The sequence below is a fragment of the Eutrema salsugineum genome, unplaced genomic scaffold, assembly GCF_000478725.1.
Source record: "Eutrema salsugineum unplaced genomic scaffold, Eutsalg1_0 scaffold_6, whole genome shotgun sequence".
NCBI classification, from domain to species: domain Eukaryota; kingdom Viridiplantae; phylum Streptophyta; class Magnoliopsida; order Brassicales; family Brassicaceae; genus Eutrema; species Eutrema salsugineum.
Window position 1 is genome coordinate 4,118,025 of NW_006256547.1, and position 24,040 is coordinate 4,142,064.

A 24,040-nucleotide genomic window follows, 5' to 3' on the forward strand; every position below is an offset into this window, starting at 1 on the left:
TTCGGGGGTAATGTGAATGCCCTAAGGCCGCATGCCCGATCTTTCAAATGCGATACCTCATATGAGTACAACTCAAATTGATTAATCGGAGCAATTCTTTATAAAAAAAAAATTAGTGATATGGCATACTCACGTGAAACTACATCAACTAATGACTCTAGTTAACGCATATAAATTTTATCCAGCTAAACTAAAGGTTGTTTGGTCAACAAAAAAAATGTTCTTCATATTTTCATTTAATCCCATTACAGATAAAACATTTAACCAACACCGAAGTGGCATAGTAGTCCATGCTGAGTGATTGCATACGATAAAATTAAATATGAAAAATGCAACGAATTTACACATTCAATTCGTTCCTAAAACCGAAACCACTACACTAACATTTTTTCAAATAGATTAATAACTAATATGGATAATTCTATAAGTAATAGTGATAATTATGAAAATAGTCCCAAATTGATCTATCGCTGACTTTCTCAAATACGAAGCCGCATTACTTGATTTTAAACAAGAAATAAATGAAATAAAAGTGTCTTTAAAAAAAAGGAGAGGAGTAGGATGGTGAAGAGAAATGAAAGATGATGATGAAATGATGGAGACAGTAACTCAGAGAGGAGTGGGTTGCGTGTTCCTCGCGAGTTTCTTCCCCTTCTCTCTCTCTTCCTTTTTTTTTTACCCTCGTAGCAAAAAAGAAAAGAAAAAAAAAAAAAAAGATCCACCACCATAGATAGAGAGACAGAGACTTTGTGTATTGCAGAGTTCCAATGCAATTCTTCTCAGTTTTAATCATTTATTGTTCTTTTAATACGCCCATTATTAACTATCTAGTCCTATATTATAGTAAGATCGATACATATGTAGCTTTTATCTTCAATGGGATGCAATAATCTACGTTGTAAAAAGTAAGACTGTTTGACCCCCCTCCTTTTTTATGACTTTTGAAAATTTTATTTTCCTTTTATTTTAAAAGGAGTAAAAATAACTTTAATTAGTGTCACTTACCGTTCAAGGGGAAGCAGTGCAAGTTATTGGGGTAAGTTAAACAAAAATTCAGTTAAAGAAAAGCATATTTAAATTGGTCAATTTCATCATTGTTGCATGTATTAAAGCATTGGCATCGAATCTTAGATGATAGATTTTCATGATATGTGAAAAAGATATTTGTGAAATTAAAAGATTTTCATTTATGAAAAAGAAAAAGGGAAAAGTGGAGGATTCTGCAGTTCACTGTCACTTACTTCTGACGAAATTGAAGTGAATCGTTCCCCCATGTTTTATGGGTTTGGGTTTTCCCCCTCTGACGTCTTTGCTTTTAACACTCTCCCTCTCTCTCCTTTCAATAACTTTTTTTTTTAATTTAATTTTCTATACTCACACAACACCCAAATTTACAACTAATAACGTGGTTAGGGTACAATCCTTAACAAATTATCCGTAATAACTAATTTGAAAAATGATTCTGTTTACCAAATTCATTATCATTTTCCTAATGTTAATACTATAATTTCTCTTGATCATAGTATTTACATGAATAGTTGAATAGATTCTATTCGTTTTGTCCGTATAATGTTCATTCTTTGTTAAAGATTACACATCTCTATCCAGTATGTAAACCGCCGGTTTGATACATAACGTATTATCTCTGTCTTTTGATAGAAACCGGCGATTAGCTAAAAACCGCTGATCAGATAGTGAACAATAATCTAATTGGCTAGTTAATAGTTGACGTAGTGTGGTTGGGTAGAATATACTATCTATTTGAGTAATATTTTCTTCAAACATAATATAGTAGATAATTTATGTAGAGAAAAATATTGTGTACAGGAACATCTAAATATCCCTTCAACATAATTTAGGTCGTGGAAAGGATCTCAAATATCTGCGGTTGTTGACACAGAGTTAGTCGATGCATAGAGCTAGACTCAGTTTTACGGTAGAATTAAATGGTCAACATCCATTTTGATGATTAAATTAGCAATAATGATATGGTAAGAAATGTAGAGTATAGACACGACAATAAATGGCAGTTCAATTACAATATTGACTGGTAATAAATAGAACACGTCGTACCATTACCCATCAAACTCTTAAGATTATGAGATCAACATTATTTCGTTATAAAATATGAGATCAACATCTTTAACCAAAAAACATGAGATCAACATTATTAAAAAAAAAAAGGGGCTCTCGTGGTTTTGGTTGACTATCCGAATCCTCTTTTTTTGAACATTGATAAAATATGGCAACGTGCTTGAGATAACAATTACAAAAAGCAGCTGTTCCTAGAGTCTACCGTGAGATAATCTCTTCAAGGCCCAAAAAAATTATACGGCCCATATCATCATTATTCTTGGAATCAGGACAAGTCTTGTTCTGTTCTAAATAACTAAATGAGTGTTTGATAATCCATTTAATTAAAACAACTACATTTTAACTTTGTGCGTCCGTATAGGAATGTTTTATTTTTTATATCTAATATAAGTTGCATTTATTTATTTGTTTAGATATAATTTATTTTTGTTATTTATTTTTTTTAAATAAAAAATTATTATATAACTCTAATCAGCTCAATCATATTATTGTATAATATAAATATTTATTAATCTCAAATATTTGATATTTTAGACTGATTGTTTATGATAAAATACGATAAAATATTTATTTACTATGCATTTTTACAATATATTATTTAAATGTAAAATTTAATATTAAATATTTCTTATATTTAAGAAATTCTAAAATATTAAAATTATTATCTAAATTTTCGTAATAAAATTTAATTATAACTTCTTTTGAATTTTTTGAATTTAAATTAAATTGAATGCAAATTTTTGTAACTAAATTTAATTAAATTTTTAATAATTTGAAATTTAAATTAAAGATGATCTAGATTTAGAAAATCTGAAAATATTTAAATTAACAACTAATTTTTGAAAATTAAATATAAAAATAAAATAAAATAAAAATATTATAAAAAAAAACTTTATAAGTGTTTGGATACAAGCACTAAATATGCTTCATGAAACCTAGTCACAGATAATAACTAAGATAATAACTAAGTGTAAGGTTTAAGAATACGAATTTATTTTTCCTCCACCGTCAACGACGTTAGAAACTTTATTAGTCCAAATTGTATATACTTTCTCGTTGTACTATGATTAATCTTCATCAACTCGACAAAATTCTAAACGAATCATTCGCAATCTCCATTCGTTTATATCGAAAACACTGTCTGGGAAAACAGACTTCATAGAAAGCTCAAGAACCCAACAACAAAAGAAAGAGTATTACTTCAATCAAACTAAAAAGTATCTAAACAAAAAACAGAGATAATTGTAGAGAATCAAAACAAAACCAACAGGAAGAGAGGAACATAAAATTAATGGATTTAGTCTTCTTCCTCTGCTTCGTTCTCAGCGATGTTGAAGTACCTCAACTCATAGAGGTTACGGTCCTTGTTTGCTGCAATCACTCTTAGCCAATCCCTCACGTTATGCTTCTTCAGGTACTTCTTTGTCAAGTACTTGAGATATCTATACGTATCAAAACAGAGAAAAATTACACTTCAGAGATTACCTAAACTCATAATCAAACAATATCCTCGAGATTCAAACTTAACTAAGATCTTATCAGCAACACAAAACCAATGAACAAAAACCATTCTTACAAATTACATACAGACCAATTCTAGACACAAGTTAAACAAAATTGGACGATTTGGTTTAGTTTTGATTATACCTCTTGGAGAATTGGCCATCAGAAGTGACGGTAATCTTGTTCTTCTCACGAGTTATGGAGACAGAATCACCAAGAGCACCTGCTTTACCACCAACCTTAATCCTCTCCTGAAGAAACTTCTCTAAAGAAGCAATCTCCATGATCTTGTCATCAACAGGCTTCGAACAATCAATGGTGAAGGAAACTCCCTTCTTCTTCCCCTTTGGAGCTGCTGCACCTCCACGACTCATTTTCACCTCTGCAATCCAAAACAGATTGGCCATTGCTAATGTTAAACAATGAAACTCATACTAAAAAGACCTGTAAAATTCTATCTACATCTCAAGCCAGAATCGATTTTTCTATAGATGATAAAATCGAGCTAAAGTTCGTCAACTACATTTGCAGCAAAAAAACTAAACCAACTAGAGAAAATAAACTAATACCGATCCTTCTTTTCCTTGTGATTTTTTAATCTCAATGGATGAATCAAAGAGTTTCACACAACAACACAAATCAACTCTATGGAAGTTTGTTCAAGATATAAGTTACCTGTAGCTGCCGAGTAAAATTCTAGAGGATGGAACAATATAAGCGACGAACGGCGTGTTTTGATCTTGAAAGAGAGGAAGAAAATGCGTCTAGGGTTTTTAAGGCTTTTAAGGTGCTCTTGTTGTTCAGATTTTTTTTTTATTCTTTTTTCGATAATTTTGTGGAAGTAAATAACAGAAGTAACCCCGGTTCGTTTGTTTAATCGAAAAGACCCCATAACTTTAAGATTTGTTTCAGAAACTACAATATGTAATTCACTAAAAGAAATTTAATGGGCTGTAAGCCTGTCTTGTCCGACTTTTATCTAGCTGCTGAATGTTGAGGTGTTTATTTCGGGTATATCGAGAAGGAAAATAGCGGGTAATGATAATATCTGTATTACTCAAAGATTTTTCAAATAGAATATGGGATAGATTCTAAAATATGGATAACTAAAATCTTTGAGTAAGCGGCAACTTCAAAATGAATATTTAATGTAATCGTGGAACTTTCACTAACTTCAGAAAAGAAAAAAAAATCAAAAATTTTAAATATGTTGGAATAACTTAAAAAATTTGTAATAAACCAATGAGTAGTTAGGAATTATGGATAATCCGAATCTATTCGCTTCTTGTTGAAATGTAAATTTGGATCCAAACGAATAATTGTAGAAAATGTTTATTTCAGAATTTTTTTTTTTTTTTTCAGATGGGTTGAATGTTGAAATTCGGAAATAGAAACGAGATCCACCAAAAAAATTGGTCGTGTCTTTTCATAGGTGAAACATTGTACTTGATGTTCGATTATCATGTGAGAAGGAGGAGATCTTTCAAAAATTGATTTCTATGATTCTAATGAGATAATTAATATCAGTTATTTTAAACCATCATAGGAAATGTGCAAAATTGTAAGATTGATTCGAAATATTGTATGAAATAATATCATTTCTGTCCCGCTGTAAGATTGCAAGTTCTATGTATGTATCCATTTCTGATTTGAGATATCTGACAATGTTTTCTATCATCTTTGTATGTATTATTAACCTTTCGATTTAGCTTTGCAAGCATTTGGATAATTAAAAATAGGTAAAATTATACTCTTCCGTTTCACAAAAAGTGCCGTTCTGACATTTTTCACATAAATTAAGAAATAAAATAAAATGTTTCTTATACTCTTATTAATTTGCAGAAAATGACTTTTGGAATCATATTTATAATTAATTTTCTGAATTTATTGAGGTTAAAAATAATATTTTATGTCAACAATTACATTAAAATTATAAAACAACATTCTTTTTGAAAAAAAAAAAATGTCAGAACGATACTCTTTATGAAACAGAGGTATGTAAAACGATACTCTTTATGAAACGGAGAGAGTATGTTTTTTATTAACGAAATGATGAGGAGGATTTACAGCGGAAGATGCTCGTCCATTGTGTGATTTAATATCACCAAAGAAAGTATTTTTAAAATGTCCGTCTGATCGACAGTACGAAACAATAATTTTATTTTAATAATAGATAAAATTGAACTAAATATTGTAGGGCTTTACCCCGAAGGGAGCCCTTCCAGAAATTCTCTAAGGCCCAAGACAAGCTTAGGCCCAGGAGGGGGTTTGGAAATAGTTTTCAACCAGCAATAGACGCGCCTCGGTTAGTACCTCATTAGCTGCGTCATTGCCCCAAGCGCAAAGATGAGTTTTAGTGAAGGAAAGCCTCTTTATTTTATATCCAAACAAATCCGACCAACTTGCTATATACTTCCGATGTGGGATAATTGAATCAGAATGGTGTTTCAATTTTTTTTCTTAATACAGTCGATTTACTTACGAAATAAATTTTGCCCAGAAAACATTTTATTAGCATTCCGTGACAGAAACATAAAAGTTAAATAATTATTAAGTTTCTTTATTAGCATTCCGTGACAGAAACATAAAAGATTAAAAACTGTAGAATGGTAGGGACCGCGCGAACGCAGGCCCCCTCTGCCACAAATAATGACGTAGGCTCTTCCACTTGGGAAGACCTTAAGCTAAGCACCCTTCCGATATGTGCAATGGAAGTCACTAGCCTAGGCCACTCGTCTTCTTGATCACGAGTTGACCCCGTCCAGGTAAGTGATTTGCTCGTTGTCTTCTCTTCTTCTCTTATACTCTGCTTCCTCACCCATTCTTTTCACGTGTACCCGATGTGGGATATTTTTAATACTTTCATGGGCCAGACGTTACAGGCCCAGTTAAGTGTTTGGTGTATTAGCTAGTTGACGTTGCATAAAAGTTGGTGGAATATGTTAAACGAAGACTTTTTAAGAGTTCGAAAAGAGAATGAACCTAGAACACAGTTCTTTACAAAGAGAAAATAGGGTATTGAATTGAATCTAATTCGTGTTTTTACTTGCATTGACAATATCCGACGAGGGACACACTAATAATCTGAATTTGGGATACGAGATATAATCAGGATTCAAGCTAAAAAACAAAATGACCAGTCTCAGAAACCCAAAACATTAGTAAAAATTTATTTCATATAAATTCTGTACGTATCTCTTACAATTTCGCATCCCGTATTGTGCAACCAATCTGCTGAGTCGTAGGGCTTATATAACCCATAATAAATCCTTTCCAAATAACAATTTCAGAAACATAAAATTTTCACGAGCTATATAATATGCCTACAATAACAGAATAGGCATCAGCCATGATTAAGAGCACTAGTCTTTATTCAAGTTTTCAGGCTTCAGAAACTTCGGGTAGCGATCAGTGGCTCCAGTTTTGTGATCATAGTACTCCACTGCGGCTGCTCCAGCTAGAGCGGCTAATGTCAGCGCCTGAGCGTGTAGCCTGAGAATATAATGGTGAGGAAGTATTGAAGATCAGCATCATCATGCATAGTAAAGGTCAAAAAAAGAAAACAATCCAAGAAGAATTAAAAAGACACCCACTAATATGATCGTGCATTATATGATACATCCAACACCCTATTTTTTTCTAAGATATGGATCCAAGTAAACAACACACGCATACGGAGATGTTGTCAGAACGAGCATTCTACATTTAAGTGGTGAAGAAATGAAGAAACAACGAGAACAAGCCATTTATGGAGAATCTAAAGCCCACACACAAAGATATAGAGTAACCATAACAGAAGCTCATGCTTCCTCAAGCATACATCGAAATAGTTTGCTATTATGCAAAAAGATCTTTAATGCCATCCCTAATTTGATGTCTTACACGAGAATACATTACTAATTTACTTAGCTGCACCATTATAAGGAGATTAAAAATCAGGTTCTTCAAATGAATAATGCAACTTTGACATCTTCTATCATCTAACCAAACCCAAAATTAAAAGAAAAATGTAGGAAAATGTCGATTAGAGAATTTACCTAGCGTGGATGATTCTGACACTGGTCTTCATACCAGGTTTTGACCAGTTATAGGCGATTGAACCAGAGATGCCACTAAGCCATAAACAACCTATGAAGAGTCGAATTAAGACAAAAAAAAGGAGTATGTATATCAGAACAAATACAAACATATTCTTAATCTCGAATGTTAGCAAACCGCCGAGACGAATAATATCATAAGCATATGAGCAACAAAAGTGTGAAGCAAAGAGGAAATTTGATTTTGGGGAAGAAAAACCCTAAAGTGGTCAAAAATTGAGATAACCCAGAATCCAAAATTCGGATATGTTCAGATAAAAAAGACATAACCCAGATCTATAATAACGATGAAGCAACGCGAATAATCTCAGGAAACGTATTCTTTTATTAATCCACCAAAACGAAGAAAATTTGATATCGAGGATGACCAGAACGGAATAAAAAAAGGAGAGTGATTATTACCAACGGTACGAAGCTTGTGGTCTATGATCCATTCCCTGATTTCTGCAAATTTTTTCTGTGATTCCGCCATTTGTTGAAAACAAAACCGGAAGGAGAAGGGGAAAAATAAGAGTTTGGAGAGAATAAAAAGTGCGTTTGGCGGTGCTGGTGGTTTTAAAGCGACCAAGGCGGAAAAATCAAAGGAAGAGAAAGCCAATTTGCTAACTTGCGCCAAAATTCGCGAGTCACATAGGTGTTTTTATATACTGTAATAACCCATTCTCTTTTATTAACCCATACATACTGTATATAGAATAATTTCCCTCTATAAAAAATGTTTAGTTACCGCAAATTCTGCGAAATGGATACAACAGAATCCCAAAAAAAAAAAGATTGTTTAAAGAAAAGAAAAGAAAAAACTGGTATACACTTGGCTGACTGTTGGTCAACACAAGAATCATTTTTCAAAAGTCAAAACCATTGTTCTTCATACCAAGGGCGGAGGTGAAACCGTCAAACGCTGTACAAATCTACGGAAGTTTCTTTTCCTTAGTTAGATATTGCGGAACCATTTGAAACATTTGGCATTGAGTTGCCAGATCCACCAATTCGTTAAATAAATAGTGAATCATTTTAATAAAAGCCAACAAGAAACTGCTTAATTAGAGCCAAATTAATTCATTCATCCAAAGCGGATATACACATTGATTTCGATTTCATGTTTTTTTTTTGGATTTGAGTTTTGAATTCAATTCATGTCCTCAGATTATAATTTTAGACCCTAAATTATTATAAACTTTGATAATCTTTAACGTGAAATCTTAATTAGCTAGTCTCATGTTGCGACGAACAAACCGTTTCCATAGTTATTGAAATTAAAACAGTTAAAACGTTGAGGAACAGATAAAAAAAATAAACATCCAAGTTACTAAACCTTAATTTCAGAATCTCAGATCATCATCGGATTAAAGAAAAGAAAGAAACAGTACAAGTCTGTCCTCTTCTCCTGGTTTTGAAGCCTTCCTTCTCTACCCAAATGTTGAAATGAGGAAGTTTTTGTATATGCTCATAAACTTGGCCACAAATGCTGCAGTGTAACACCAACAACAATAATAGTTAGTACCCATGAAAATGTAAGAAGACGATTTTTGAATGTAACCTATATGAGCCAAATGCAACGACTTAAGGGTTTATATACCTTCTATGTGAAATATGGCTTTCTGACCTAATCTCATCCGATGTTCCTGCATTCACGGCCAATGACATATCATCAAGAAAGCCATCAAATCAAAAGACATAATGAGAGAATACATATTTTGAGATAATGGTAAGGAGAAATAAAATCATCAGGCTGTACACAAAAAAATCTTACGTAATATGCGGCCCAGTGGCAGACTTCAAGCTTTAGCTCCGAGTCCAGTTTCTTCAGCAATTCATGAAGAAGTCTCTGGAAAATGTATAAACTATGAGTAAAAAAGGAAAGCGAAAAGGACGCAAATCAATTAATTGCAAATAGAATTGGATTTTGTTTGAAACCTTCATTATGACTTCTGGTGGAATGCAATTAACTAGCAACTCGTATACCTTCCCACGCACCTGAAACAAACTGAAGAAACACACCAGAGATGATTAAATCACGAATTGTTTAAATTTTATAAATTGTAAAGCTAAATGATTTACTAAAGTCTGACCTTTTAGGGCTCTGTTCCCTCATCATGTCAGTTGCTATTTCAGCAACATACTCTTCCCAATCCATGGGAGATATCACTTGGTTATCTGTGAACGGATAGCTACAAAGAAAATATGTTAAGTATTTTTCAAAACATGAAACAACAAAAAGAATCAATCAAACTCATTAATTGTCTGCATAGATACCGTTAAGGATGCTTACTTTTGGACACGACAAGTCTCAAGTGACAAAATAGCTCTTCTAAGGCTGCGATTAGATTTCTCGGCAATACGAGCAGCGAAACCCTGGGGTAGTTGCAGACTTTCTTTCTTTGCAATGAACTCCAACACTTTCACTATCTGGAAACAGAAAGTTACATTTTCGTAAATAACAATGTTACATACATGTTTTGCAAGAAAATATACACAGGCCAAAATTAAGCTAACACAGAATCTTATGTCATCTTCCTGATAGCAACTACAGATTCTTTATTTTATATTTTCAAAACACAGGATCAAACTTGTGAATATGCAAGAATTGATTTCTATATCGAGTTGATGTAAAGGAATAACGAAATGTATTCGAGATATCCCCTACGATGAACACTTAAAAGAGAGTTTGGCTGGCTGATTATTTGAGCGATTAATTTACAAAACAGAGGAACAGCTTCTGTACCTCTTCCTTCGAAGGTGCATTTATACGCACATTGAGACAACGAGACTTAATGGCTTCTGTAACCTTTGAAGAACTGTTACAGCATAAGATGAGACGGCAAGAAGAGCTATATTTCTCCATTGTTCTCCGCAGAGAATGTTGTGCTTCTCGGGAGAGCTTGTCAACTTCATTTAGTACCAACACTGCCAATACCAAATAAAACACAAAATCATGCGTTTAGGCAAAAGCCATGTACTTTTCGCCTATATCATCCACCATCCAACATCAATATGTGAAAAGAGGTTGGGGCAGTGCATGGAGGCAAAACTTAGCCTAGAAACGATTTAAGAGACGAGAGATAAGTTGATAACCGAGAACATCGAACCATCTAAATATATAATGAACACATTCAGGTGAACATGAAGCCTTAAATCTAGAAATTGAGGCAAGCACTTATTTGACGATGAAAAAGAAATAAAAAATTATGTAATGAAGACCAAGTCAGGTCTCACTCTTCGTAGAACTACTATGAGCCCTAAACATCCAAAATGTCTCCATTAATGATAATGTAGTGAAATAGTCAGGCGGAACACTAATTCTTACCCTTATATCCCTTCTTCCCTTTAGTGTCAATTGGTCTGTTCTTAGCCATTTCTTTAATGATCTCTTGAACTATGTATCTGTCCTGAAAGCCTGCATCACTTGGAGTAAGTTCCACATGATTGGTGCTTGATAATATAGTAAGCTCCAGATCAAGAGTTCTACTCCCAGCCTGCATTTTTACAAGGTAATGATTAAAGGTAAAACATTTTACTAGAGCAACTACGAAGGACCCCAAGACTTCAGTTGGTCTAGCTTAGTACGTTTCATATACTAAAGACTAGAGCCAGCAAAACTGACAGTTATCACAATCTTTAAAAGAAGAATTGACTGAGAATGACCACTAGAAGAAATTGATAGCAAACACAACTCAAATCTCTCCGCTCACAAGTCCAAGAAGATACTGAAACACGATTTACTGAACCAAACAAGAGAATAAAACGAATTTGGATATCAAGCAGAGTGAAATTTAGAAGAAAAACGCAATTGAAACAAAAACCATGTGCAACTCACATCAATTTTCCATGCCCTGTTCTCCACTTTCACCTGCAAAATGAAAATTTAAGAAAAATAGCAATCAGAAGATGAACATCAACTTCAAGAGAAAATTACTTAACCACATCTCAACAAGCAAAAACAGGCAGTTTACTTTGCTCAACAGCATTAGGGTTCAAAGTCGTTATCTTTTGTTAATACCATTAAAAAAGAACTGGAAAGAAGGATACCTTCTCTGCACTGGCACCATAAATCTGCTTGAGAAGCGCCACGATTAGGGTTTTCTTACCCGAACCTGACGGCCCATAGAAGAGCAAATGCGGACAATCTTGCTCGGTAACCTACGGGGAGAATCAAAAATCAGCTCCTCAACTCATCAGAAAAACCCCCATAAACATCTAAAATATAAGAAATTGACCTAGGGCTCGAAGAAAAGGCATACCAATTTCTTGAGATTTTGGGCGATATCCTCATGAACGACGACCTTGTCCAGCGATTTCGGCCTGTACTTGTCGACCCACAACATGTTGCTCACCAACGGAGGGGTTTAAGGAAGACAATGAAAATGGCGGGAAAGAAGTGAATCGTCTTGCTCTTCCTCGGCAGCTTCTTTGTGATACGTCTTTAGCTCTTTCTTCGCTTACAACTCCCCGCGTCGATGGGAACCTAGCAAACCGAACCCTCTTGTTCTATTAGAGTCTTAGAGTAGTTCATATATAGAAATGGACAACTAGGCATATAGTAATACTGTAAATTGTAATTAAGTAATACCCAGCTTGCATACTATATACTTGATTTTTAAGGGATTAACTTTACATCTAGATTTACAATAACAAAGAAAATGTTAAATTTGAATAAGAAATTTAAATTGGATTTTAATCATCAACAATGGAATATTTTATAACTAAGGCTAATAAAAGATATACATATATATATCCTAACTATTACAACTTCGCATAGAGATATATACATATAGAGTTAAGGGTGTGTTATTTCACGATCTGCTTAGAGTTTCCAATAAATCTTGAATTTGTGAAAAACACCAGCGACCAAACCCCAGAAGAGAATCTCGGCGAAAATGACATACATAAGGACACCAACCCTTCTTGAATGCCAAACTCTGATAAAAACATGCTCCCGAATCCAATTTATCTGAACCAGGTATCATATTATTATAACACTGTTTAGTCAGTAACTTCAAATGGGTCATTAAGAAAACAAAAAAAAACCATTGTAAAGTAAGTAACAGTTTTTTTACCAGTGTATTGTGTGGATGGCGATAGTACCAACCGTTGAAGAAAGCAGCCAAAATGCCTTCAGCTCCCATCACGTAGACAAGCATTGCGTTCATGCCTATCCATTTTAGAGGCAGAAACATGTGCTTCCACTCCAATATATCCACCTACAAAAACCAAAGAAGGAAAGACAAATCTGTTTTGTGCAAAGTTTGTCGCCAATGAGAGTGGAACAAGAATTACCAGAGAATACAAGGCAGTGAAGACGAGCGCGGCTGCACCGGAGGTCACGCAGATGTAGCTGAAACTGTAGAGTTGTTTGTTCAAAGGCATCACTGCAAAGATTTTGAGCTTGTAATACATGCCAAAGAAACAAGAATGTTTTGAATTGGATCAAAGACAAGGTGTTACTCACAGTGGGTGAAATGTAGAGTGAGTCCGAGAGCGAGGAGAGCGAGACCCGTGGAGATCCAATGTTTCAGCCGAGCTGAATGCCCCTGAAAAGTTTGGTAATGTTGCGATGATCTTATTGTATAAGACAAAACGGTAATAATGTTGTAAGAGCTTGAGGCTTATGTTTGATCCAATAAGTTGACCTTAAAGTGTAAGATAATATGTCCAAAATGGACTCCTATGATTGTAGAGAGAATAGCGGATATGGAGCTGCATCAGACAAGTTTCTGAGTGTTATTAAACTTCTGAAAAAGAGGATGATGATGCTCGGTTAGTGACAAGATTAGACCTTAGGACTCCTTCGGGCTCAAACGGAGCATGGCACCAGGACGGTGCATCCTCGCGTAAAGATCCTTCATAGGGGGACTTATCGGTGCAAGCCTAAAACTCAAAAGAATACATAAGGATTGAGTCGATTGACACGAAACATAAAATCATTTCATCGACCCTTCCTTTTATGACATAAAACTCAGAAACGCTTAATGATTGACATAAAACATTTCGTAGTCTAAAAAATGCTATAATATGCTCAGTCTGTGGAAGCTAGCACAAAGGGAAACTAGGTACTGAACCTTGGATCGTCTCCACGCAGGATGGTGATACATGTGATTGATCCCCAAAACCTGTCTGTCAACATATCCAACAGCATTGCAAGAAGGGTTTAGCTTTCTTCTCACTCCACATGATACCTAGTAAAGAATTCACAGAATTTCTTATACTATCTGATCACAGACGTTTTCACAACACTTAGTAAATGGCCATAAAGTGCAACGTCGGAAGACTTACAGATTGAATTTTCCCATAGAGAATGCTATCTTTATCATAGACAACGAATTCCCAGTCAGGAACATAAGTTCCATAGATCGTTGCCAGATAAATCACAAGAACTGATGCACCCACAATCCTGTGAATGTGCAAGACTAATAAATAATCTGAAAAACTATTGATCTCGTTTTCATGAATTTATAATTCTGAATAACTCAAATGCAAGGTTTACCAGTGCCAATAATATAACTTGAATATTGAGAACCTCCCAGTTGACAAATCCTCCTCATGTGAGTCCTTTGTGAAGATTTCCACAATTGCTACGACCAAGTAGGATAAAGCTATTCTCTACATGAAAACAGAAATAAATTTCTGAAAACATTCTAGGCCGTGAGTATATATATACACAAAATGAATCTTGAGGCAGAGACAAAAACCTGGAGAATCCCACAAAACCTCATCATAGTCACATCAACACCATAGGCTAATTCGTCAGGAGCATGAGAGAAACCCCCTTCGCAGCCAAAGAAATGAAGAGTCAATTATCCATTACGAATAAGAACAACAACGATCGAGGCTACAAGGTTACAGGGATAAAGAACATTACCTTGTAGTAGAAGACCCCAGAAGAGGAGCTTGCAGGTCCTAAAACCCACCTTCTTACAAGCTTCGAATTTGTTCGAAATCCGCTGCAAATTATACATAATTTGCGTGCATGTTTGAGCCATGAGACAAGGAAATTGAAGGCAAAACAAGTGCGTAATTTGATTTCTATTCGACAGCTTTGGAATAATTTAGAGCATAAACGGAAATGGAGATGAGTGGCGAGAGAACCTTGAAGGCAAGCGCGACGGAGACGCCGACGATGAACAAAAAGAAAGGCATAACGAAATCAGCCAAATTGCAGCCTTCCCAGGGAGCGTGAGCAATCGCTGGCCAGTCTCCTCCGGCGTCATCCACGAGGATCATCAACTGCAAACTCAGAATTTCAGTAGAAATTACAAAAGTTTGAAATTTCGAAATCAATTCGCACAAGTAGAGAGAAAGAGAGAGAAGAAAGATACAGCGACAGTGAGGCCGCGAAAGACGTCGAGAGAAGCAAGGCGTCTCTTGCCGGGAGTGGAAGCAGTTTCTTCCGGTGCGAGGAGGCGTTGATCGTGACTGATATCCGCTAGTTTGATTTCCGCCATTGATTTCAGAGTTTTTTTTTTTAATCACTCTCCAACTTAGCTGTTGAGCTCTTGAACATCCATACATCAGTGGTTTCGTTTTGTAGATGTTTATTGTAGATATCATTTTTTATTGTTTATCATCTGACAGAAACCAAATCGTCTACCAAGAATTCGAAAAAAAATTAGAACAGAGGAGTGAACAGCTTATATATATATATATATATATTAGCACGAATACATTTTTTTAACTGAATACTTTTTTTGTCGACTTTTAACTGAATACTTCATCTTTTACCAACACGAATTATTTTATTGTGAATGGATTTAAATATAAAATATCAACATTCGTTGATTTGATAAATTTACAGATGATAAATTATTAAAGATAGAGAAAATTAATATTATTAAAACGAAAAAAATATACTTGTATACAGTGGGCATATAAAAAACTAATATAATCGAAAGTTCTTTGAATAAAAGTAACAATTTTGTTATTGCTCGTTGAATGAATTTTAGAGAAAATTATTAGCATGTATTAACTGGCAAAATCTACTAACATGGCAAAAAGAAAGAGTTTAAAAAATAGGTGTTCTTTTTTTTTCATACTCTCATCATCTTCAAACTTTATTTGAAATTTATCATATTTGATCAAAACATAAACGTTAAGAAAATTGTTGGCCACATCCGACACTTTCTCTTTTCTTTTTTTCTTATGTGATTTTCGATTCTGCAGGTTCATTTCAAAGTTGGATATTTGGATGAGTCTGTAGATTCATTTTAGAGTTCAAAATTCAAATGAATATAGTGCTATGGTCTAACGCTCATACTTATGTGGGAAAATTATGGTTATAAGGTGTTGTGTGACATCTCGAAAAATGGATGAAGGTGGTTATGGTATGGACAAATAAGTGTTATGATATGGCTTCGAAAATTGCTTGTGAAGAAGTCTGCTGATGTTTAGTGAAGAAATTCAGTTGAACATGAAGTCTTAAGACAAGCATTTAATTGACGATGAAAAAAAAAACTATATTATGAACTATAATGTCGACCAAGTCTCACTCTTAAAAGATGCTTCGAAGAACTTTATGAGCCCTCAACATATAAAATGTCTCCACTAATGATAATGTAGTGAAATAGTCAGGGGGAACGCTAATTCTTAACCTTATATCCCTTCTTCCCTTTGGTGTCAATTGGTCTGTTCTTGGCCATTTCTTTAATGATCTCTTGAACTATGTATCTGTCTTGAAAGCCCGCATCACTTGGAGTAAGTTCCACATGATTGGTGCTTGATAATGTAGTGAGCTCCAGATCAAGAGTTCTACTCCCAGCCTGCAGTTTTCAACGTTAACATAACAAAAAGGGAGAAACTTTAAAAGAAAAAAGAAAGCAGAAAACGATTAAAGGCAAAACATTTTATTAGAGCAACTAGGAAGAACCCCCGAGACTTCACTGGGTCCAGCTTAGTAATATACTAAAGACTAGAGACAACAAAACTGACAGTTATCACAATGCTGTTATCTTCACAAGAAGAATTGACTGAGATGGATCACCAAAAGAAAATGATAACAAACACAAACTCACATCTCTCCGCTCACAAATACAGGAAGATACTGAAACACAATTTACTAAAAACACAAGGGCACAAAACGAATAAGGATATCAAGCAGAGTGAGCTTTAGAAAGAAAAAAGCAGTTGAAACAAAAACCATGTGTAACTCACATCAATTTTCCATGCCCTGTTCTCCACTTTCACCTGCAGAATGAAAATCAAAGAAAAATAGCAATCAGAAGATGAACCTCGATTTAAAAAAATAACTTAACCACATCTCAACATGCTAAAACAGACAGTTTACTTTGCTCAACCGCATTAGGGTTCAAAGTCGACATTTTTTGGTAATACCGTAAACAAAAAAGAAAGTGGAAAGAAGGATACCTTCTCTGCACTGGCACCATAAATCTGCTTGAGAAGCGCCACGATTAGGGTTTTCTTCCCGAACCTGACGGCCCATAGAAGAGCAAATGCGGACAATCTTGCTCGGTAACCTACGGGGAGAATCAAAAATCAGCTCCTAAACCCATCAGAAAACCACCAAAAACATTTTAAGAGAAGAAATTGACATAGGGCTCGAACGAAAGGCATACCAATTTCTTGAGATTTTGGGCGATATCCTCATGAACGATGACTTTTTCCAGCGATTTCGGCCTGTACTTGTCGACCCACAACATGTTGCTCGCCAACGGAGGGGTTTGGGAAAGACAGTGAAAATGGCGGGAAACAAGTGAATCGTCTTCCTCTTCCTCTCCTCTCGAGCTTCTTTGTGAAACGTCTTTAGCTCTTTCTCCCCGCGTCGATGGGAACCTAGCAAACCGAACCCTCTCTTGCTGTTAGAGTGTTAGAGTTAGTTATAAATAGTACAAACTAATAGAAGAAGCTTATAAAATTCGCACGTTCAATTTTAAAACTATCTGACCATCAGCTTTCTCTCTCTTCTCTCACTTCTATCTTTAAACTTTCTTTAGTTTTTTTGTTGTAAATTCCGATTAATCGGTGTTAAGTTGCCGATTTTCGGACTCAGTGTTTCAGTGATATCCGAATTTAGTTTCTTGTTTTGGTTTTCCTTTTCTCCTTTTGCAAGATCTATATCTCTTCTTCGAAGAGACAAATCCCAAAAAATTGTTCAGAGTTCTATGTTCATCGACGTTTGATTACTTGCATACAAGTATAAATCTTCATACCACCTTATGGGCTATTGAACCAGTTCGGATGAAGTTTTTCAGTATGCTGTCAACCGAGATATGCGAATACCTTGGATCGATTTAGTTTCAGACTTAGTAGAGCGTGTTTGCGTCTGTGTCTGGTTCGCTAGATCTAACAAGGTGTTTGGCGCTCCACTAATTCGGTGGAGTTAGAGATCTCTGTTATCAATTGCTCGGCGAGCTCTGCAAAGGAAGATGTAGGTGTGATACGCGAAGCCTTGAATTGGCGAAGAAGATTGTCGTGGAGGCGAAAACCGGCGATTCATCTGTGACGGTGGTGGAGTAAACCGGCAGAATTCCTTAACTTCTTCTTTTAATACCACGTGGGTCTGGGTTTTTCTCTCTTGAACACGTGTTTTTAAATGTTTAATGTTGTAATCTGTTCAATTTTGTTTTGGACCTACTTATATGGGCTTAATTTGTATCACTTTCATGCCATTTGGGCTTTCGTTTAATAAAAAACGAGTCGACAAAAAAAAAACATCTGACCATCATATTTTCGTTGGTAGACTCTAGTAATAAAACCGCCTTGATATATTAATTTTGGTTAATTTTTTTTCTGGCATAATTTTAATATTTATTGGTCATGACCCAAGCCAATTCACTTATATAATTCGATTGAACATTCGGATTTCGTCACTTCATCATTATCATTAGCTTAGTTTACAATATAACTTTAAAGACACTTCCTCAAACACTTCCTCGGAGAGAATATTTTAGTTACATTTACCGCCACATTTCATGGGCTTGGTCGAAGGAGGATTCACTGGAGGTTTGGAATGCTTATCATTTTTGGTGCCCAACTCCAGATCTTTTTCTTCTCCTTCCTCTGCTTCCTCTGACTCTTCCTCTCTGCAGCAGTCACCACCTTCTTATTCCTCTTTTTTTCTCCTCCTCGCCATTTTTTGAGAAATTCTCGATTTCCACCTTTTTCTTCACCATCCTTCTCATGATCTTCGTCACAAGATTGTACACATATTGTATATATAGTTAGCTTGTTAAAAACAGAAACTCATAATTTCAAATATTTGTTAAAAATGATTTTATTTATGTTACTTAATCTTTTATTTCGTATTGTTACATGTGAGTTATTCGTACATTTGTTTTTTGTTTTTTGTTCTTTCTATTTTAATTTGAGAGCTCAATATACTTATATGACAGATTTTTAATCCGATTAAAATTTCATTTATATTTATAATTTTTTTCTTTTTTTTGGTTAAACCAATACAATAATCAAACTTTTTCTTTATAAACTGCACAAAGTTAGTAAGTAGTCAAATTTTTTCAACCGTAAAAATCTCAGTAGATAATAAGGATAACAGTCATTTTTGTAACATGTAAACTGTAAATAATTATTTAATACTTTTAGTTTCAAATTAAAGAGATTGAAGACGAGGGAGTGAGGGATTTCTAACTAATCGGTCGGCAGTTTGCAGGTCAATTTTTTGTACTCGTACTAGTACTGAATATATATTAAATTAAGTTGTCGCTCTCTCAAAAATCCGATGTCGTCCAGCGGTTAGGATATCTGGCTTTCACCCAGGAGACCCGGGTTCGATTCCCGGCATCGGAGTCTTTTTAAAATTTAAATTTTAAACCGTATTTTCAACTCCACCCGGCATCGGAGTCTTTTTTAAATTTAAATTTTAAACCGTATTTTCAATTCCACTCATATCTGTTCGTACTTCGTAGTCGTTAGAAATCGTTAATGGAAGTGTTTAAACGCCTCAGCAATTAATTAATTAATTTGTAACGCCAACACAAAATATGTGGATCAAAACCAAGCGATATGTAAAATCTAATCATAAACCTTTCCACTTAAGCTTAAACCCTCATGCATTTCACTTGATACAGACACCTGAGAGATTGTTAGAGCTATTTTGCGGCCAATGATACTCCGCACCAGTCTAATTAGCATTTTACTCCAAAAGTCATGAACCTCGAGCATCTCCACTAACTAAATCTTGAGCATATATAATCTCAATCATATACAACTGTAGTCTGTAGAATTATGATGAATGTGTGTAAATGGTTTCAGCAAATGAAAAGCTGATAATCAGGTTCTTGAGCTCCGACATTCAAGTAATTGACATCAACCGCAGTAGTTCCCAAATCATCTGGTGGAAAAGGATAAACAAAACAAAAAAAAAAATATCAATAAATCATAAAAAAAAAATTAAAGAGATTTTGAGTGAGATGAGAGAAGGCTTAGAGAGTTGTTCAAACCTTCGTAGATAGTTCTTACAAACTTAACATAGTTAGGGATGAGATCTCGGTATATGATTCCATCTGGATGCGCATCAAGCACCACAAGTACTCCTATGGATCAATCAAAGAAAAGGTAAAATTACAATTGCTTCTCGCGATTCAATTCAAATGAACATAACACAAGACAAAGTTCTGAAATGAACAAGAGTAGTCTTGGATGCGTTTGTATCAAAGACATGTTAGGCGTAAGTCGTTAAGGACAAGATTTTCTTGCGGAACTTGAAAGTTTTCAGATCATTAAGAAAGGTTGATTTTCCTTTTTTACTACTCTCAGAAATGATACCTGGAGCAAGCCAACCTGGAGTAGATTTGCTGGGTAATGGTGCAAGCCAGAGGATATTTCTCAAGTTCATTGAATCGTCATACTTCACATCAGATCCTAACAGGAAGGAGATACAATCATTTAACTGAAGAAGGATAGAGTATTTCTGTGACCATTTCTATGTTTCAAGAAATTGCAAAAAGAGCACAGATTACCTCTCTGGCAATATCCCATGTTGTAAGGAAACACTTTCTTGTCATAGGCTGGATACTCTTTAGCATGAAACCTGCCATTTTTTTTCCTATCAGCCAAAGATACTGATCAAACAACACTCGCTAATATCTACTTAATCCATCTACAAAATTTCTTCCAACAGTCATCATAATCTTCCTAGAAACTAATATTGCAACAAAGGTCTCAAATCTTTACACGAATACTTCTCATACACAAAACCAACTCCTAACAGAACATGACCCTTGTTTCATTGAGTCATAGGACTATTTCAAGAGACCCTAGTGTATAATGAGAAGACAAGGGGGACTTACAATATTCCAAGGCGTCCAGATTCTGAAGCGAGGAATAAGTGGCCATGGAACAAATCATATCGAGTCAAGGAAACATTGAATCCGATACTCGGTCCCCTAGATTCAATTAGACGAAACAAGAACTCGATATATGAGTTCACTTCCTGTTCATATGGCATCACCAATTAGATCACTAAAACCATAAACTCTGAGATAGAAAAACACTCATAACGTTGTGAATAGCTTTACCTCTGCTATGAAGTGACGGCCATACGGAGTTCTTGTGAGCTGACATTTTGATCCTTGGACACCAGGAACCTACACGAGACCCTAAGCAATTCAACACTATCTGATGAACAGTAACCAAATTAAGCGTCAATCTCAGACGAACCGGGATCATTTCGGGATCGAGGGTTCGCTGAATTGCGCCGGGATCGCCGCCGGAGTCAACAGCGAGACGAGCAAGCTCGAGAATCGGCTCCGGTGGCCACCAGACGAGAGAATTATCATCTTCGAACTTGCTCCGCCTCTCAACGGCGTCAATTTTCCCCGAGCAGAGTCCAGTGCGGAGCGAGCATCGTCCCGATTCGGGTCCAGATTTATCCGGTTTGAAAGGGACGAGGAATTTGAGACAAGAACGGATTTCTCGAGAGACGATAGGATTAAGGGTCGATGCGGCGGAGGGTGGTCCTAGAACAGAGAGAAGATCGTCGGCGGTGGCTTTCGGAAGCGACGACGGAGAATGGGAAGCGGAGAGCTTGAAGGAAGAAGCAGCTGCGAGGGAGAAGGAGATGAAAATGGTGAAACGAAGAGGTGTGTACGAATTCACCATCGTCGCGTCCTCCTCTGATAGTGATGGGTTTTGGTTTATCTTCCATTTATCGGAGAGATCGGAGAAGCCGATATTAACTAGAGAGAGAAGTGAATTAATTATGTCATTGTTATATATATATATACAACCGGTTAAATAAAGGGAAGCTTAACCATAGTAAACTAGCTATATATATATATGTTAATACGCTCCCCTCAAGCCGAATCATCACAAGGTGTATAGAGGCTTGAAAGTGAAAGACGATTGAGGAGTGAATGGAATGGTCCTGGATGAAGAGGCTTTGTTAGAATATCTGCAAGCTGATTCGTTGTAGAAATATGTATAAGCTTCAAGAAACCATTCTTCACTTCATCTCTAGTCGTGTGACAATCCACTTCCACATGTTTCGTCATTTCATGGAAAACTGGATTGTTGGCTATATGCATTGCTGACTTACTATCACAAAACAATTTGGTCTGTGTAAAGATAGGCACATAAAGATCGGTTAACAACTGATATAACCATTTTAGTTCCCCTGTAGCAACGGCCAAACCACGATATTCAGCTTCAGTACTACTCCGAGCCACTGTTTCTTGCTTCTTGGACTTCCATGTAATGAGGGACGTGCCAAGGAAAACACAAAGACCAGTGACTGAACGTCTTGTATCCGGGCAAGTAGCCCAATCAGCATCTGCAAAACCGTTTAGACACAGGTCCGTGGAAGCTGAGTAAAACAGACCCTGTCCAGGACTAGTCTTTAAGTAACGCAGTATGTTGTACGCAGCCTGGAGATGCATATCAGTAGGGCAAGAGAGAAATTGGCTGAGACGATGAACCGCAAAAGTGATATCCGGTCTAGTGATGCATAGGTATTGAAGTCTCCCAATCAATTCCCTGAAAGGTTTAGCATCATCTAGACGAGTACCAGTTTCTCTACTAAGGGTTACCTTTGGATCCATGGGTACAGATCGAGGCTTACATCCCAGTAAACCAGTGTCTTCAAGAAGATTTAGACAATACTTTCTCTGAGAGACTGATATACCCGTAGAATTCCTAGCTATTTCCAGACCTAAAAAGAATCTAGCTGGGCCTAAATCCTTAGTTTTAAAATGCTTCGCCAATGTCAACTTAACAGATGCTACAGCAGAATCATCATTGCTAGCTATGAGGATATCATCGACATAGATTAAGAGTGCTATGAAAGATGTACCTCGTAGTTTCACAAGAAGGGATGTATCCGTGTATGACTGTTCAAAACCATCATCTGTTAAAACCTTAGAAAGACATTTATACCATTGGCGCGAGGCTTGTTTTAAGCCATATATGGACTTGTGTAATCGACAGACTGCATTCGGAGGAAGAGTCCCTGAGGCTGGTGTGTACCCTTGAGGTAGACTCATAAAAATTTCTTCCTCAAGGTCACTATGCAGAAATGCATTAGTGATGTCCATCTGAGTGAGACTCCAGTCTTGTCGTGCCGCGAGACCAAGAATGAGTTTGACACTCGCTAAACGAGCTACAGGTGAGAATGTGTCGAAGTAGTCGATACCTTCCTGTTGAGTAAAGCCTTTCGCAACAAGACGGGCCTTATATCTCTCAATCGTACCATCAGCATGGTATTTTATAGTGAAGACCCACTTACACCCGACAACATTCTTTCCAGGAGGCAGGCTTTCAACACTCCAAGTTCTATTTATCTCCATTGCTTGTAACTCCAGATTACAAGCATCTGTCCATTCTTTAGAAGCCATCGCCTGTTTAAAATTTTTAGGCTCTGTATCCAAAGAGAATGAGAGAACAATAGACTGATATAGGGGGTTTAAGTTTGAGTAAGAGAGGACTGAAGAGATAGGATATGGTGTCGTTAAAACCTTTGTAGAAAGGGAAAGGAGTAGAAGTTTGGGTGAGAGAGCAATGGTAATTAGACAAGTAACTTGGTACCTTTGTTTGACGTTTTGGTCGAGCATTAGGTAGTGAAATGATGTCAGTCTCTGTAGTAACACGATTAGAGGTGGTTCCTGAGTTGCTAGAGAGAGATTGTGATGCAGATGATGCATGAGGTGGAATAATGGGTGGTGAACCAATATGATGTGTAACAGATGTATCAGATGATGCATGAGGAGTAGAAACAATGTTATTCAATGCAGCAGGAACTGGTAACGGTAAGATGGTATCATGAAATATATTTTCAGAATTGACCTCTGTAGATGCAAAAGGGAATATATTTTCATGAAAAATCACATTCCGAGACACAGATATCAAATTGTTGTCCAGATGCAAGACTTTATATCCTTTATAAC

The 24,040-nt window shown here is 35.8% G+C and overlaps 5 protein-coding genes, 1 long non-coding RNA gene and 3 other non-coding genes across 9 annotated transcripts; 1 reads left to right on the forward strand and 8 right to left on the reverse strand.

The window, feature by feature from the left end:
- Positions 1-3,188: 3,188 nt before the first annotated feature.
- LOC18011608 (60S ribosomal protein L22-3) lies at positions 3,189-4,408 on the reverse strand. The gene is made up of 3 exons (XM_006394878.2): positions 4,273-4,408; positions 3,742-3,979; positions 3,189-3,536 (listed from the first exon to the last, which is right to left on the reverse strand). Exons 2-3 carry the CDS (start codon positions 3,969-3,971, stop codon positions 3,392-3,394), a joined length of 375 nt encoding a protein of 124 aa, XP_006394940.1. The 5' UTR covers positions 3,972-3,979; positions 4,273-4,408; the 3' UTR covers positions 3,189-3,391.
- A 1,386-nt stretch (positions 4,409-5,794) lies between these two features.
- On the reverse strand, positions 5,795-5,945 carry LOC112083583. Its single transcript, XR_002897719.1, has one exon. It is a non-coding gene; the product is annotated as a U4 spliceosomal RNA (small nuclear RNA).
- Positions 5,946-6,206: 261 nt separating this feature from the next.
- Positions 6,207-6,370, reverse strand: LOC112083677. The gene has a single exon (XR_002897813.1). It is a non-coding gene; the product is annotated as a U1 spliceosomal RNA (small nuclear RNA).
- A 385-nt stretch (positions 6,371-6,755) lies between these two features.
- LOC18011609 lies at positions 6,756-8,305 on the reverse strand. The gene is made up of 3 exons (XM_006394879.2): positions 8,097-8,305; positions 7,635-7,725; positions 6,756-7,089 (listed from the first exon to the last, which is right to left on the reverse strand). The coding sequence occupies exons 1-3, from the start codon at positions 8,164-8,166 to the stop codon at positions 6,960-6,962; spliced, it is 291 nt and encodes a 96-aa protein (XP_006394941.1). The 5' UTR covers positions 8,167-8,305; the 3' UTR covers positions 6,756-6,959.
- Positions 8,306-8,957: 652 nt separating this feature from the next.
- On the reverse strand, positions 8,958-12,162 carry LOC18011641 (replication factor C subunit 3). Its single transcript, XM_006394880.2, has 11 exons — positions 11,936-12,162; positions 11,724-11,834; positions 11,512-11,544; positions 11,002-11,170; positions 10,420-10,601; positions 9,967-10,103; positions 9,767-9,865; positions 9,612-9,681; positions 9,448-9,522; positions 9,274-9,319; positions 8,958-9,162 (listed from the first exon to the last, which is right to left on the reverse strand). The coding sequence occupies exons 1-11, from the start codon at positions 12,017-12,019 to the stop codon at positions 9,104-9,106; spliced, it is 1,065 nt and encodes a 354-aa protein (XP_006394942.1). The 5' UTR covers positions 12,020-12,162; the 3' UTR covers positions 8,958-9,103.
- A 161-nt stretch (positions 12,163-12,323) lies between these two features.
- Positions 12,324-15,273, reverse strand: LOC18011642 (heparan-alpha-glucosaminide N-acetyltransferase). Its single transcript, XM_024151901.1, has 13 exons — positions 15,011-15,273; positions 14,781-14,918; positions 14,554-14,635; positions 14,384-14,460; positions 14,179-14,294; positions 13,968-14,085; positions 13,754-13,870; positions 13,471-13,562; positions 13,325-13,391; positions 13,144-13,225; positions 12,972-13,063; positions 12,752-12,895; positions 12,324-12,645 (listed from the first exon to the last, which is right to left on the reverse strand). The coding sequence occupies exons 1-13, from the start codon at positions 15,134-15,136 to the stop codon at positions 12,499-12,501; spliced, it is 1,398 nt and encodes a 465-aa protein (XP_024007669.1). The 5' UTR covers positions 15,137-15,273; the 3' UTR covers positions 12,324-12,498.
- An 860-nt stretch (positions 15,274-16,133) lies between these two features.
- Positions 16,134-17,477, reverse strand: LOC18011785. Its single transcript, XR_002897685.1, has 4 exons — positions 17,261-17,477; positions 17,052-17,161; positions 16,839-16,871; positions 16,134-16,447 (listed from the first exon to the last, which is right to left on the reverse strand). It is a non-coding gene; the product is annotated as an uncharacterized LOC18011785 (long non-coding RNA).
- Positions 17,478-19,376: 1,899 nt separating this feature from the next.
- TRNAE-UUC lies at positions 19,377-19,448 on the forward strand. Its single transcript has one exon. It is a non-coding gene; the product is annotated as a tRNA-Glu (tRNA).
- Positions 19,449-19,637: 189 nt separating this feature from the next.
- On the reverse strand, positions 19,638-21,864 carry LOC18011787. The gene is made up of 7 exons (XM_006394883.2): positions 21,321-21,864; positions 21,179-21,247; positions 20,951-21,093; positions 20,621-20,691; positions 20,427-20,522; positions 20,102-20,194; positions 19,638-19,992 (listed from the first exon to the last, which is right to left on the reverse strand). The coding sequence occupies exons 1-7, from the start codon at positions 21,759-21,761 to the stop codon at positions 19,910-19,912; spliced, it is 996 nt and encodes a 331-aa protein (XP_006394945.1). The 5' UTR covers positions 21,762-21,864; the 3' UTR covers positions 19,638-19,909.
- Positions 21,865-24,040: the final 2,176 nt, after the last annotated feature.

What these genes read in the sequence shown, in the direction of transcription:
- LOC18011787 (XM_006394883.2), bottom strand. Translation starts at nt 21,761, where the DNA reads ATGGTGAATTCGTACACACCTCTTCGTTTCACCATTTTCATCTCCTTC. An exon ending in GCCGTCACTTCATAGCAGAG is followed by an intron (nt 21,094 to 21,178) that starts GTAAAGCTATTC and finishes CCATATGAACAG; the next exon opens with GAAGTGAACTCATATATCGA. An exon ending in CATGGGATATTGCCAGAGAG is followed by an intron (nt 20,523 to 20,620) that starts GTAATCTGTGCT and finishes CCTTCCTGTTAG; the next exon opens with GATCTGATGTGAAGTATGAC.
- LOC18011608 (XM_006394878.2), bottom strand. Translation starts at nt 3,971, where the DNA reads ATGAGTCGTGGAGGTGCAGCAGCTCCAAAGGGGAAGAAGAAGGGAGTT. An exon ending in GATGGCCAATTCTCCAAGAG is followed by an intron (nt 3,537 to 3,741) that starts GTATAATCAAAA and finishes TGATACGTATAG; the next exon opens with ATATCTCAAGTACTTGACAA.
- LOC18011642 (XM_024151901.1), bottom strand. Translation starts at nt 15,136, where the DNA reads ATGGCGGAAATCAAACTAGCGGATATCAGTCACGATCAACGCCTCCTC. An exon ending in CCGTCGCGCTTGCCTTCAAG is followed by an intron (nt 14,636 to 14,780) that starts GTTCTCTCGCCA and finishes TATAATTTGCAG; the next exon opens with CGGATTTCGAACAAATTCGA. An exon ending in CTGGGGTCTTCTACTACAAG is followed by an intron (nt 14,461 to 14,553) that starts GTAATGTTCTTT and finishes TTGGCTGCGAAG; the next exon opens with GGGGTTTCTCTCATGCTCCT.
- LOC18011641 (XM_006394880.2), bottom strand. Translation starts at nt 12,019, where the DNA reads ATGTTGTGGGTCGACAAGTACAGGCCGAAATCGCTGGACAAGGTCGTC. An exon ending in AGGGAAGAAGGGATATAAGG is followed by an intron (nt 10,602 to 11,001) that starts GTAAGAATTAGT and finishes TGGTATTGGCAG; the next exon opens with TGTTGGTACTAAATGAAGTT. An exon ending in AGGGAACAGAGCCCTAAAAG is followed by an intron (nt 9,682 to 9,766) that starts GTCAGACTTTAG and finishes GTGTTTCTTCAG; the next exon opens with TTTGTTTCAGGTGCGTGGGA.
- LOC18011609 (XM_006394879.2), bottom strand. Translation starts at nt 8,166, where the DNA reads ATGGCGGAATCACAGAAAAAATTTGCAGAAATCAGGGAATGGATCATA. An exon ending in CCACAAGCTTCGTACCGTTG is followed by an intron (nt 7,726 to 8,096) that starts GTAATAATCACT and finishes GACTCTTCATAG; the next exon opens with GTTGTTTATGGCTTAGTGGC. An exon ending in GTCAGAATCATCCACGCTAG is followed by an intron (nt 7,090 to 7,634) that starts GTAAATTCTCTA and finishes TTATATTCTCAG; the next exon opens with GCTACACGCTCAGGCGCTGA.